A 12,904-nucleotide genomic window follows, 5' to 3' on the forward strand; every position below is an offset into this window, starting at 1 on the left:
GCAATCCACTCACCTCAGCCTCCCAAAGCGTGGGATTACAGGCTGAGCCACCGAGCCCGGCTGTCTTGGTCCTGTTTTGAGACTCCACGTATATACTAATTGGACTTTCAAAACTGGCCTTTTACCAGACTCCCCTTTGGCATCCCATCAGTCCTTCATCTGACCCGATTCCATATCCGGAGAATTGTTGGTTTTGTTACTGTTGATCTTGGTTTTGTCATTGTTGCTAATGGCACTGATCTGTTCCTGGCCACCAGTTCGTCTATGACTTTGCCTTGGCCTGTCCTCCCTTAACTAACCTCCATCTCCTCATTTGTGGACAAATATGTTCTCTAATCTAGTGCATGGCTGAGACCTGACTTCTATGACCTCAAACCCAACGTGTTCAAAATCAATCATAAACTTATGCTGCAAACAGGCTCATTCCTCTCCTTCATGCTTCTGTCACGTAACAACAGGCTCATTCCTCCATGTTTGTCATGATCTTAGTAATCCTTTGCTTAGCTGGTCTTGAAGTCTTCAAATCAATCTCAGTTTGACTCCTCTTGAAAACAAGAGATAGGAAAGCATATGGTAAGCTATAAGGAGCAATCAGAGCTAAGGTGTTAATCATATGTAACTGGTCACTAACTACTGTCAATTTTTCTTCTGTAAACTTTCACAGCTTTTTCTTCCTTTCTGTCTCACCATCTTAGTCCTGCTACCTGTCACCTTACTCGCTGACCTTACTCGCTGATTCTTGCAACAAGTCAGACTGGGTTGGGGAGAGGCTCCATGTTCCCCAACATTGTCCATAGGGATCACTGAGGCTGTCAGGAGTGCATCTCTGGGAAGGCCTCAGGGTTTTATGTCAGGAAGAGATCCCTAGGGACTTCCTGAGCTCTACTAGAAGAGGATCCCAAGAGAGTCCTTAAGGATGCACTAGGTCTTACTAGGAGATCTCTAGAGATTCCAATCCTGTACAAGCAGAATCCTGGGGGAGTTCCCAAAGCTATGCAGCAAAGGAGTCCTGAGAATCTACTGAGGTTGTCTGGAAGGAGTCACCAAAGATCATTTAGACTGCCCCATGGAGAAGATTCCTAGGTTCTATGGCTGTGGCAAAAAGGGGATCCCTGGAGAGTTCCTGTGGTTTTCATCCATTTAACAATCATTTATGGATGGTTTACCTTGTAAGCTGCTGAGGATGAGATGAGAATAAAATAGAGACCAGTATCTTACAAGCTAAGTATGGAGACCTATAATTAAAATGCAGCCAGGTAAACGTGGCAGGATGTGTACAGGGAGCTTTGGAAGGCCTTGCTCCTAGAGACAAGGTATAACACTCAGTGTTTCGAGAGCTGGGGGCCAGTAACTGCTCTGTGAGAAGAGTAGAGTACTTAAGGCATGGCTGGCATATAATTCAGGTAATCCATATAAGGTACTTTAGCATGACACCTCACATACAGCTAAAACTCAATTAATGTTACTCATCAGTAGTGAAGAGGCACAGGAAATTCAATCAGAGAATACGTATAATCAGATTTTTGTCTTAAAAGAAAACTGGCAGTGGTGTGCCAAGGAGCTCCCAAATTATTATACTAAAACTCCAGTCTGAAATGTCAGTCCCCGAGTTCTCAATCTTTGGTGTAATACCCACAGAAATAGGAGCAAACCACATATCTAACCCCCACCCCATCTCTTATGGAAAAAAAAAAAAGAAAAAAAAGAACTAAGTTGTAAAAAAAAATGTCAAAAAATTTTATTAAACCAAACATATTCGAAATGTCATCATTCAATGCATAGCCAGTATAAAAATTCGTATTTTCATACAACCTCTTAGAAATTCTGTATTTTACACGTCCAGCACACCTCACTCCGGACTAGCCACGTTTGTAGCGCGCGACAGTCTAGTGGCCGGAACCCAGACCAGGGGCATGCTTCATTCTTCAAGCCTCCGCGCAGCCGTGCTTCCCTGGAAGCCTGGACTGGTCCTCACTCTCCTTCGTCCCCTCCATAACGCGCCACGTCCCTCTGTATTTATGCCTGTCGCCTCACTGCACTGGAAACATCCCACCCTCTTAGCACTTACTGATCCCCACTCAGTGCTGTGTTTCGCAGTCCTGGCCACCCCCACCACGGGGCTGTGTCCCCGTTTCCGCGTCACCTGCCGAGGCGTCGGGGACCGTATCTTGCTGCTTCTTGTTCTAGGGCCGGATCCTAGGGACAATAAGAGGAAGCGAAGTCGGACACAGGGTCTGCAAATGCTGAGCTCGAGCCTCGAGTGGCGCTTGGGGTCCGTGGCCGGCAGCGAGCCCTTGGGGTCGGGTAGGCGAACCAGAAACTGCAGACCGTACGGAAAACAAAAACCTGACGGCCACCACTTCCTCAGCGGCGCACATAACGCGCGTCGCTCGGCGTCGCCCTTTAATGCCGTCCGGCGCTCCGCGCGCTGCATCACACGCCACCTGGGACGGAGGCGGGACTTCCGGGCGCGCGTAGGCACAACTTCCGGAGGGAGGCGGAAGAGTCTCTCGGCTCTGGGCTCGGGAGACCCGGGACCACTGAGGGGCCACCCGGGATACAGGAAACGGCCGCTGGGGACTAGCCAGCCGCACTCGGTGTGTCTGGGCTGCTGGTCTGAGGGATGAGGAGGGACCATGGCCAGCGACGGGGCCAGGAAGCAGTTCTGGAAGCGCAGCAACAGCAAGGTCCCGGGCAGGTGGGTGTGACGGGGAGGGCTGGGTCGGGGTCAGGGGTCAAAGGTAAGGTGACCGCGTCGACCCGTTGGGTTGCGAGTGGAGTTGGGGTCTGGGGAAGATAACTTGGGCTTTGGGGAGACTGCTGCGTGGTGTGAGGGGCGTTGGGAGACTCTGGGGTCGGAGCGTGGGGTCTGAGAAGTGACAGTAGCAGCTCGTAGGAGGAGCTGCCGGCAAGTTTTTCCCGAGACTGGCAGGCTCGCTTCTGCGAGATTCCTAGACTCCCTGCGGAAGCCAAAAGGAACTGACTCGGGTCCTGCTGTGAAGAGTTTGGTGGAGTCAGGAAACTGACCGGCGCGAGCCTGCGCCTCTTGGGCAGATTGGTTTTCCGAAGGGGGTGTGGTGGTTTTGACCCACTTGATTTGCCTTGTCTCTCTTGTGGGCTGCTGCTTTTGTCTTCAGTGTGGAAGAGGTTCCCTATGAGTTTCCATGTTCCCACTTTCTTGCCTCAGAACCAACTCCTATCTTGTGTCAGCAGCAGAAAACAAATTAAAAACATTTCTTTTCTTTTTAAATTAAGTACCTGAGATGACCTGGGTTCACCCTGGAAACTGTACAGCTCCAAAGTCCTTGTCTGATTGCTGTGGCGCTGAGCCCTGGCCAGGGCCCTAGGGAATGAGGAGACATTACCTGGAAAATAAAACCTAGTATAATAAAATTAGCCACCGTTGAAAACAGATTAGAGACAAGTAAACTTCAGATTTCCAAAACTTAGTTTGTTTTGCCTTGAAGCTAAAGGGTGAGATTCTGAAAGTTAAGAATTGTGATACCAAAATAACTAAGAATCATTCATAAGCATGGTAAAATAGTTTGTACCTTTATATCAAGAAACACTGTTGTTTGAATGTAAGAATTGAAAACTTTGGAATTCACTGCATCTGGTTAGAAAAGTTTACTTTTCAGAGTGATCTGGGAGTTTGCTGGAATGAGTTGACTGCACAGACACAGTGACTCTGAGAATGAAGAGAGTCATCAGAGGTGGCCAAAGACCTTATTTTACTCTGCAGGATTGTGCTTGATTGAAGGACAATAAGAGTTGTCATGAAAACCAGCGTCAGGGGCCAGGATGTGGTGAAAACTTTGGGATGGTGGATAGGAGATGCTAGTAGTGAACAAATGCTATAGAACATAGAGTCTAAAGAAAAGGAGCCACAGGATAGTGTAACTTTTATGTGTTGCTGTTAGGTCTTGAGGTTTTGGTTCCCATCAATCTAAAATGTAATTCTTAGTAATCAACTGAGATGTAAGAATAATAGAGCTGCTGTGTGGAGTTACACCAGTAAATAAACCTTTGGATTGTTGACTGTGGCTCTTAGTAATTTGTTCTTGTAGTGGATTGAATAGTGTCTCCCTCCAAAATTCATGTCCCTCTGGCACGTGAGAACGTGACCTGTTTGGAAATAGGATTTTTGCAGAAGTAATCAAGGTAAAATGAGGTCATACTGGATTATGGGGGCCCTAATCCAATGACTAGTATCTTTGTAAGAAAAGGGAAATTTGGACATAAGCAGACACAGGGAAAATGACCCTGTGAAGACAGAAGTAGAAATTGGAGCAATGCATGTAGAAGCCAAGGAAAGCCAGGAATGGCTGATAGCCACCAGAAACTAGAAAAGAAAAGGAAAGATCCTTGACATTTAGAGATGTCACAGAGAGCACTTTCCTGCCAACACTTTGATTTTGGACTTCTGGCTTTCAGAACTGTGAGAGAATAAATATCTGTTGTCTTAAGCCACTAAGTTTGTGGTAGTTTGTTTTGGCAGCCACAGGAAGCTAGTACAGTTCCCAACTTTCTTCTGTGAGATCCTGAATTACCAGACTTCCTTTTCCTTTTGAGTTTGATGTGGTACTGTGTCTTAGGCACTTTTGAAAGTGGCTCCTGTGTTATCCTTGTGAAGGGTATGGGGTCTTGGAGAATTGTTAGAGGTTGTCACTGAGGAAGGCAAGAGAAAAACGAGAGGTTGGGCCCACCAGAGGGGTCTGTACAGCCTCTGTGTTATCCATTCTTCCTGAGGCCCGTGCCTCTGGCAGTGCTGCTCTTTCAGGTGATAGGCTGGAACTCCTCTCTGAAGTCGGAGTTGCAGAGGATGCCCTTTTTCCTATCAATAGTGGTGATCAGCCAGGCTCGGTGGCTCAGCCTGTAATCCCGCGCCTTTGGGAGACTGAGGTGAGTGGATTGCCAGAGCCCGCGGGGTTCAAGACCTGCCTGGGCAACTTGGCGAGACCTCAACTCTACAATAAATCAAAAATCGCCCGGGCGTGATAGCGCGCACCTGTAATTCTGGCTACTCAGAAGGCTGAGGCAGAAGGATCGCTGGAGCCCGGCAGGTTGATGCTGCGGTGGCCGGGAGTGGCCACTGCACTCCAGTCTGGGCGACAGAGTGAGACTCTAACTCAAAAAACAAAAAAAAAATAGTGGTGATCACTAGCCACAACTTCGTCTTCACCTACACAAGCGCAGTGCTAGCAGAGATCCTAGACAGGGTCCTGTGACTTTGCCAGCTCTTTCAAGTGTTTCCCATGATTGTTTTACTCTTTTTTGTTGAGTGCAGACCTCAATCCAGGGAAACTCAGGAGGAAGACTACACCCATCATACAATGCAAGACTGTTAAGGGATCTTTTAGATAGTACAATTACCTTAACATTCCTTATGACAATAATAGCTGATACTCATTAAGCACTTAGTTTTTGCCAGGTGCTATTCTTGATATTTTATAAATGTTATATCTACCAGTGTTTTGGAGTTTGCAAAGCATATGCTTTGTCCCCCAACCACATTTACTGAGATAGTCTTGGTTTGAAGCCCCTTAACTGCTTCCCCTAAAATGCCATGCTGAGAAGTGTATTTTTACATGTTGTCTAAGGCAATTTATCACCTGGCCTCCACTCAGTTGTTTAGCTACATCTTCCATTCCTCCTTGCTTTGAACTTTGCCCTCAGCAGTGCTGACAGATTTTTAGTTTCTTGGCATACTATACCATTGATGCCCTTGTCATTTTTATGCCTTCATAGCTGACTAGAATGTTTCTTACCTCACTTTTGCCTACCTTTCCTATTTTTCACTTTTGCAGATTCACTTCTAGTATACTTACTTGTAAAGCTTTATCTGTTTTTATGTAGCCTGTACCAAAGTACCCTTTTTTGCTTCAAACTCAGGATTGATGGTATGTGTTTTTCTTCACTAGTGAGCTCTACAAGTTTAGGGAATGCGTCTTACTCATCTTTGTATTGTTAGTGTGGATGGATGGTGGTTGGTCTAAACTAATAGAGTAGCCTGGAGGGAATATGTGGTTTGGCTAAGGTTATACACTACATGAGAGATGGTCTACTAGTAGACCTCTGTATTCATTGTGCATCTTGGTCCTTAGGTTGCTTATTTGTCTAATGCTTTCTTAGAAATGTCTTTTATAGATGAGCCAGGATGTAGGATATGGTAGATGGACCTCTAACTAGGAGTTAGGTGGTCCAAATTTTAGCTTTCGCTTTCTAATAATATCTGCATAACCCTCACCAAATCATCTCATCCCTGGGACTGCTAGTTTCTGTATCTGTAGCACAAGGGAGTTGAATTAGTCCTAAGTGGGATGGGGGAGATTTGTTTGGCCTAGCCATATCCTTTTTGATGAGAAAAAGAGAGTCTTTTGGATGAGTTTTGAGAGTTTGATAATTTATTCATCCAGCAGATGTTTATTTAATCCATAGTATGTGTTAGAAACTGCTCCATGTGCTAGAGATAACATCAGTAAATAACGTAGACTAAGATCTGTGCTTTCACAGAGCTTGCAGTGCAGTGGGAGAGCAGAGTATAAATAACACAACTAAGTTGAATAGAGAGTTAACTGTTAGAAGATGATAATTGATATCAAAACAACACAGGGAAGAGGGCTAGGCAGCTCAGGGGCAGGTGCAGTGGGGAGAGTTTTGTGGTGATAAGGTGGCCAGGGATCCCCCCCATTGGGAAGGTAACACTGAGGAGAGATTTGCAGGAGGTGAGGGAACAGGCAATGTAGGGGGTGATTGGAGAAGAGTGGTTCAGGCAAAGGGCAAGCAAGTGCAAAGGCACTGAACTGGGAGTGATGCTGGTGTGCTGGAAGAGATGAGCCAGACCAGCGTGGCTATGGCCGAGGGAGGAGCACGAGGTCTGAAAGGCAGTGGGAATAGGGCCTTGGACCTTGTGGTGAAGATGTGGACTGTTATTCTTGTATTCTGAGTGAATTGGTGCCTTTGGAGGGCTTTGAGCAGACATGCGGCATCATCTGCGTTAGGTTCAACAGGATTACTATGACTGCTGTATTGAAAATAGGTCGGAGGGCTGAGGGCAGAAGCAGAGAGAACTGGTAGGAGGCTGCTGCAATGTCCAGGTGAGGGACAGTGGCGACTTGCACTGGAGTAGGTAATACAGGTGGTGAGATGCAGTAGATAACGTGGTAAGAATCAGAAAATTTAACCTTTGACTGTTGGGACCTGTTTTTTCCTGAGCCACTGGCTCTCTTGGCTCCTCAAGGGCTGTTGCTTTCTGCAGTTGCAGTTGGAATTCTTGCCACATTTCACTGTAAATGCCAAGACAGCACAGGGGTTTGAGAACACAGACAGCCTTTCAGTGGGTCCGGTGTTTGCTATTTTAGCTTAGCTCTGCCTGGCAGGGTGTGCTCTGCTGACAGAGGGTATGACGGCAGCTGGGGTGTGTGAAATACAACATTTGGAAGTGGCATGATGGCAAGAAAGACCCAAATTGAGTATGGCAGGGCCATGGGTGCTGGGGATAAAGCTGGAGCAGAAGAGTTCTCTGTGTCATGACTCTGACAGCTTTCAGCATACACTGCCAGTGCCACAAGGCTTCTCTGTGCAAATGAGGTAGTCAGCTCAACAGAACTCCATCCATCCTCAGTTGAAGGAGAGGAATTGTTGGACGATAATGAATCCATGCAGAAAACATTCACGAGCACTTTCAGTGTGCCAGATGCTGAGTGTGGAGCAAGCAGATGTGGCCCTTAAAGGCCAGAGGGCTGAGGGAGGCAGTAGATGTGTGATCATGTGATGAAGATGGAAGTGCTTGGAAGGCAGTCGTTTGGGGATGCTGGCAAGGTATCAGGGTCTTAATTGAGTAGAGTGGTCATGACCTCAGTCTGGAGGACTGAGATCTGGGTGTGAAGCAGGAGCTGGGCTGTCTGCAGAGGGTGTGTGTGTGTGTGTGTGTGTGTGTGTGTGTGTGTGTGTGTGTATTTGGGGAGGGGGTTGTCAGCCCCCTGCCAGGGACTTGTAGCTTGGTAAGAATAAGCATGGAGGGGTAGTGAGCAGGCCCCAGAGCAGACAGGACTTCCATAGCTGTGAAAGAGATTTGGGTCATAGTCCTAAGAGCCATAAGAAAGCATTGAAGGGTTTTAAGCTGGAGTGGTGTGATGCCACGGCACTGTTCGTCATCCTGAAGAGAGGATGAGTGAGGAAGCAGGCTGGCTTGCCATGGTGGGAGGTGAAGACAAGGGCAGAGGCTGTGGGGTTGGAGAGGAGTGGACAGGTTCATGGTGCTTGTAGCAGGTGAAGTTTGCAGAATTCACTGGTGGGTTGGGAGTTGGGGATTGAGATGATCGGAGTTCTGGCTGAGGGGGTGGAGAGAGGTAGACAGAATAATGGTCCCCAAAAGTATCTATGTCCTCATTCCTAAAACCTATGAATATGTTATGTTAACACAGCAAAGGGAAATTAAGGTTGTAAATCACATGACTTTGAACAATGAGGGACTGTCCTGGATTATCCAGGAGGCCCAGTATAACACTCAAGAACTTTCAAAAGCGGTCACAGAGATTTGACATGAGATGGACTCCATTCGTTGCTGCTGGCTTTGCTGATGGAGGATGGGACCAGGAGCTGAGGAATGCAGTATAGCCTTTAGAAGCTAGGAATGGCCCTCTGTTGATAGCCAGTAGGAGAATGGGGCTTTGGTCTTATAACCACCAGAAACTGAATTCTGCTGACAACCAGAATGAGCAGGAAATGGATTCTTCCCTCAGCCTCCAGGAAGGAACACAGCTGGCTGACCTCTAAACTTTAGTCCGAAGAGACCCAGGTTGGACTTTTTGACCTTCAGAACTTCAAGATAATACATGTATACATTTTAAGCCACGAAGTTGTGATTTGTCACAGCAGCCATACAGAGTTGGAATATGCTGAGGGGTACCTGAGGGGGAAGAATTACAGCTGGCTTCAGCGCCTCCCTCGGCAGAGTCCTGCACTGAATTTGGACAGCAGTACCTTGGTCAGTGGCCTTGTTGGGGGGGGTGGGTCACTGGGTAACCTCCCCAAAGTGTCTTTCATCCCAGAGGACTAGACCTAAGCTCTTCCTGTATCCTTCTTGTGTCCAGGAGCTAAATGGAGGCCTTTCCGCATTTATTGGAAATTTTGAGCTGCTGCCTCTGACCAGCTTGCTTTCTGGTGTTTTTTTAATAAATCTATATTTATTTCCTTGCTTGGTGTTTTTGAAGTTTATTCAGTCGGAAGCTTCTCTTCTGTTTTCCATGTTGAGAGAAGCCCAGGAGTTTGTCTTCTGGCAGTGATTGTATGTCCGTGGGAGCTGGGTTTCTCCTTTTTTGCTGTAAGTATGTGGAGATGATCTTACTGTGACGAGGACCTTGGAAGAACTGGAGAGTGAATTTTTGCTGTATACTTAGTTCCTTTTTCTGTTTTTTTTCCAGTGGTCATTTTTCATTTTATTAAATGTGTCTGATTTTGTCCAGAAGCATTTTGAAAAATAAGTTGAATGTCAATAATGTTTTTTCCTCTCACATATGTATCTAGTATAGCAAGTTTGAGCTCTTATGGGTTAATTTTAAATGAAGGTGAAAATGATTTAAAAAACAAATCCCTGATGATTTTGGATTATTTTCTAGTATTTATGTATTTTTTAAATACTGAGAGCAGGAAGAAGTACTCCATCTACCCAGGTATTGTTAAGGAGCCATGGGAGATCATGATGGAAAAGATGAGAACGTAGGCTGGGTGCAGTGGCTCAAACCTGTAATCCTAGCACTTTGGGAGGCCGAGGTGAGGGGATTGCCTGAACCCACGGGTTTGAAAGCAGCCCTGGCAACTTGGCAAGACCTTATGTCTACAATAAATTAAAAAAAAATTAGCTGAGCATGGTAGCGTGCACCTATATTTCCTATTACATGGAAGACTGAGGCGGAAGGATCGCCTGAGCCCAGGAGGTTAGTGCTGGGGTGACTGTGAGCGTGCCATTGCACTCCAGCCTGGGTGATAGAGTGAGACTCCAACTCAAAAAAAAAAGATGAGAACATGTCTTGGGAGCCCACTTGTCTCTGTTTTTCTTTTCCCTAAATTGCCATGGTCTAGTGTAACCTATGTGTAGTTAGGGAGAGTGCAGGATAAAGTGAATGGAGCTATCTTGGCTCTGGGGCCAGAGAAGATGTCTGCCTGTCACTGGTAGACTCAATGTCTTCTGCCACTTCTCAGCCTGGTCCTTCATCCACTGAACATAGACCACATGGAGCTCTGCTCATGTAAGCCCTTAGGGTGCAGCGGGGAGTCCAAGAACAGGAGCCGGCATTCCTGCTGTCATGGCATTCCTCCTGGTGTGGGGAGGGCTGCATACCAAAGTGGGGTATAGAGAATGTCACTGTACTCAGCTCTGGGAGCACAGAATGACTGACTCATGGTTTTTTTCTCCTGAGGAGTCCAGAGTGAGCATCTATACAGAACAGTCCCAGAGCTCGAGCTGTGGAGGTGGAGTCATAGAACTGAGGTGGCATGGGGCCTTAGGGATTGTTTGTTGAGTGCTTACCTTGGGCCAGGTGAGCCACCCATTTAGTTCTCACAGCAGCTGGGGTTGGAGGGTGCTGTAGAGTCCCCTTTTTACAAATGAGGAAACTTAGAAGCTGATTATTTGCTCAGAGTCACAGCTTATAAGTGGCAGAACTGAGGCTTGAACTTGGAGTGTGCCCTTGCCATCATATCATATCCATATCTGTAACTCATCCATGCTTTACAGCAGGGGTCCACATCTCCTGGTCCCTGGTCTGTTCGGAACCATACCACACAGCGGGAGTTGAGCTGCCGGTAAACGGAGGTCTGCCTCTTGTCAGATTAGCAGCAACATTAGATTCTCAGGAGCACCAACCCTATTGCAAACTGTGCATGTGAGGGATCCAGGTTGCACACTCCTTATGAGAATCTAATGCCTGATGATTTGAGGTGGAGCTGAGGCAGTGATGCTAGCGCTGGGGAGCGACTGCAAATGCAGATTAATATTAGCAGTGAGGTTTGACAGCACTTTGACTTCTGCTTCTCTGGAGGGCTTCCGGGTTCACTCTGATGTACTCTTTGCAGATGAGAGACAGCTGTCAGGAGGCCCAGAGGGATTGGGGCAGCTTGGGGTCTTCCCATTTGTGGGGTCCCATGATTTGGGGAACTTTCATTTTGAGTATTCCTAGACTTTTGGTTCTGTCTTTCTGAAAAACTGTTTCCTCTTTTTGATGATTAACATGGAAATTACACCCCAACTGCTGAGGGTCATGAAGGGAGAGTTCAGTTGCTAGAACATCTCTGGATTCTCTGAGTAGGAAGTAAGGGCTAAGAATGCCCTTGTTACTGATGGCAGCTCACCGGGGAGTGGGTGCAGGCAGAACCAGGCAGTGTGGAAAGCCTTTTCCACGTGGCATCTACTCTCCCTACACAGCCTGCAGTGAGGGGGTGGGCCTCTGCCCAATCCCCACTGCTCTGAGGGGAACAGGTTGTGTTTGTGTTTAGGCTGTTTGTTCAAGGTAGAGCTCTTTCTGACTGTACAGCCCCTGGTATTTCTGGGCTCCTGACTGCATCAGCTCTGTTCCCTATGGCTCCCTCCTGGATTTTCTTGCTCATCTTGGGTTCATTCTCTGAGGGTGGGTACGGGACCCAGCAGTACCATAGTGTGTGCAGCCCTGGCCCTGGTATACCAAAAACGACTCAGGCTGGTGCTGCTGTTCTCTCCCCTTTTCCTTCTCTTGTGTGCTGTCCTTACTGGAGTCCGGCCAGTGCCATTAGTGCCATATCTCCTCTGCAGATTTCTTAAGCGTGCCCTGCAGCTGGTCTCCACTTGTTCCCTCATACACCTTCTTGCTGCACCGGTTCAAAAAGAGCCTTCTTTCACTACAGATTTCCACTAAACTAAAAAAATAAAATAGGCTTGCTGGCTCTAAGGCTTGTACCTAGATGAGACAATTAATGTTTAATTGCTGTCATCTGGATGAGCTCCTGTCCTTGGCCAAAAGCCCTGAATGGGCATGGCATGTGTGGACAAGGACTACGGGTAGAGGACCGGGTCTTAGAAAGGGGAAAAGTCTCTTGGCATCACTGTGGTTCTTAGAGGCAGGGGCAGCCCCTTTGAGAGTGCTTGGCTCACTGGCTTCCTTGTGTTCATATGACTGTGTTTGAAAATGGGAGGCCAGCAAGTTGGGTGGGACCCTACATTATGCTGTTGGGGTAGGAAATAAAAAGGGGGAACTGGTCTTGCTTCTTTCAGAATTCAGATGGGTCTGGGAGGAAGTTTTATAGAATTACAGTTTTATAGAATTTATGACAGCATTTTCCTCCTTATTTTTGGAGCCTTGGGACTTGCTCTGATGGGTGGAGGAAGAGCACATAATGCTGCCTCTTCTGTTTTGAGAGTAAATCTGACTTGCTGGTTAAAGCTCTCAGATGTATTGGTAATGCTGTGAATGATTCTTACTTGGTGGCTACTGCTTCATGGAATGGCTGATAAAGAAGTGGTAGCTGTGGACCCTGTTTTGCTTTCTTTTAGAATTAATTTCTGCATTGGTTTAGTTTATTTTCCCAAGCTAGTCACTAGAGCTGTCGTAGTGTTTTATGTATCAGCCAAATGTGATTTCATAAACCATCATGATTTTAAATAGCTCTGATAGAGTAGGTTGAGCAACAGAAGCACAGGGATTTTTAAGAGAGCATTATCTAGTTATATTTTATTATGAGAGAATGTACTGTATTTTTGGGGGATTTAATTCCTTTAAAGATGTGGTGTGTTTTTAAAATGCTTAATCATTCAAATATTTGTGTAGTAAAGAAGAGAGAATTAAATCGTAAGAAGTAAGAAACGTTTATAGGATGCCTTCTTTTTTTTTTTTTTTGAGTTGGAGTCTCACTCTGTTGCCCGGACTGGAGT

At 46.6% G+C, this 12,904-nt stretch overlaps 1 protein-coding gene across 1 annotated transcript in view; it reads left to right on the top strand.

Moving 5' to 3' along the window:
• Positions 1-2,470: 2,470 nt before the first annotated feature.
• Positions 2,471-12,904, top strand: part of TBC1D22A (TBC1 domain family member 22A) — a gene marked incomplete at its 3' end in the record, with an annotated part of 137,837 nt that continues 127,403 nt past the window's right edge. The window contains exon 1 of the mRNA XM_008055162.2: positions 2,471-2,698. Coding sequence (XP_008053353.2) covers positions 2,637-2,698 — 62 coding nt within the window. The remainder of the gene's footprint in view (positions 2,699-12,904) is intronic.

Source organism: Carlito syrichta, unplaced genomic scaffold (assembly GCF_000164805.1).
Source record: "Carlito syrichta isolate Samal-C Ts95f unplaced genomic scaffold, Tarsius_syrichta-2.0.1 Scaffold301756, whole genome shotgun sequence".
Lineage (NCBI taxonomy): Eukaryota > Metazoa > Chordata > Mammalia > Primates > Tarsiidae > Carlito > Carlito syrichta.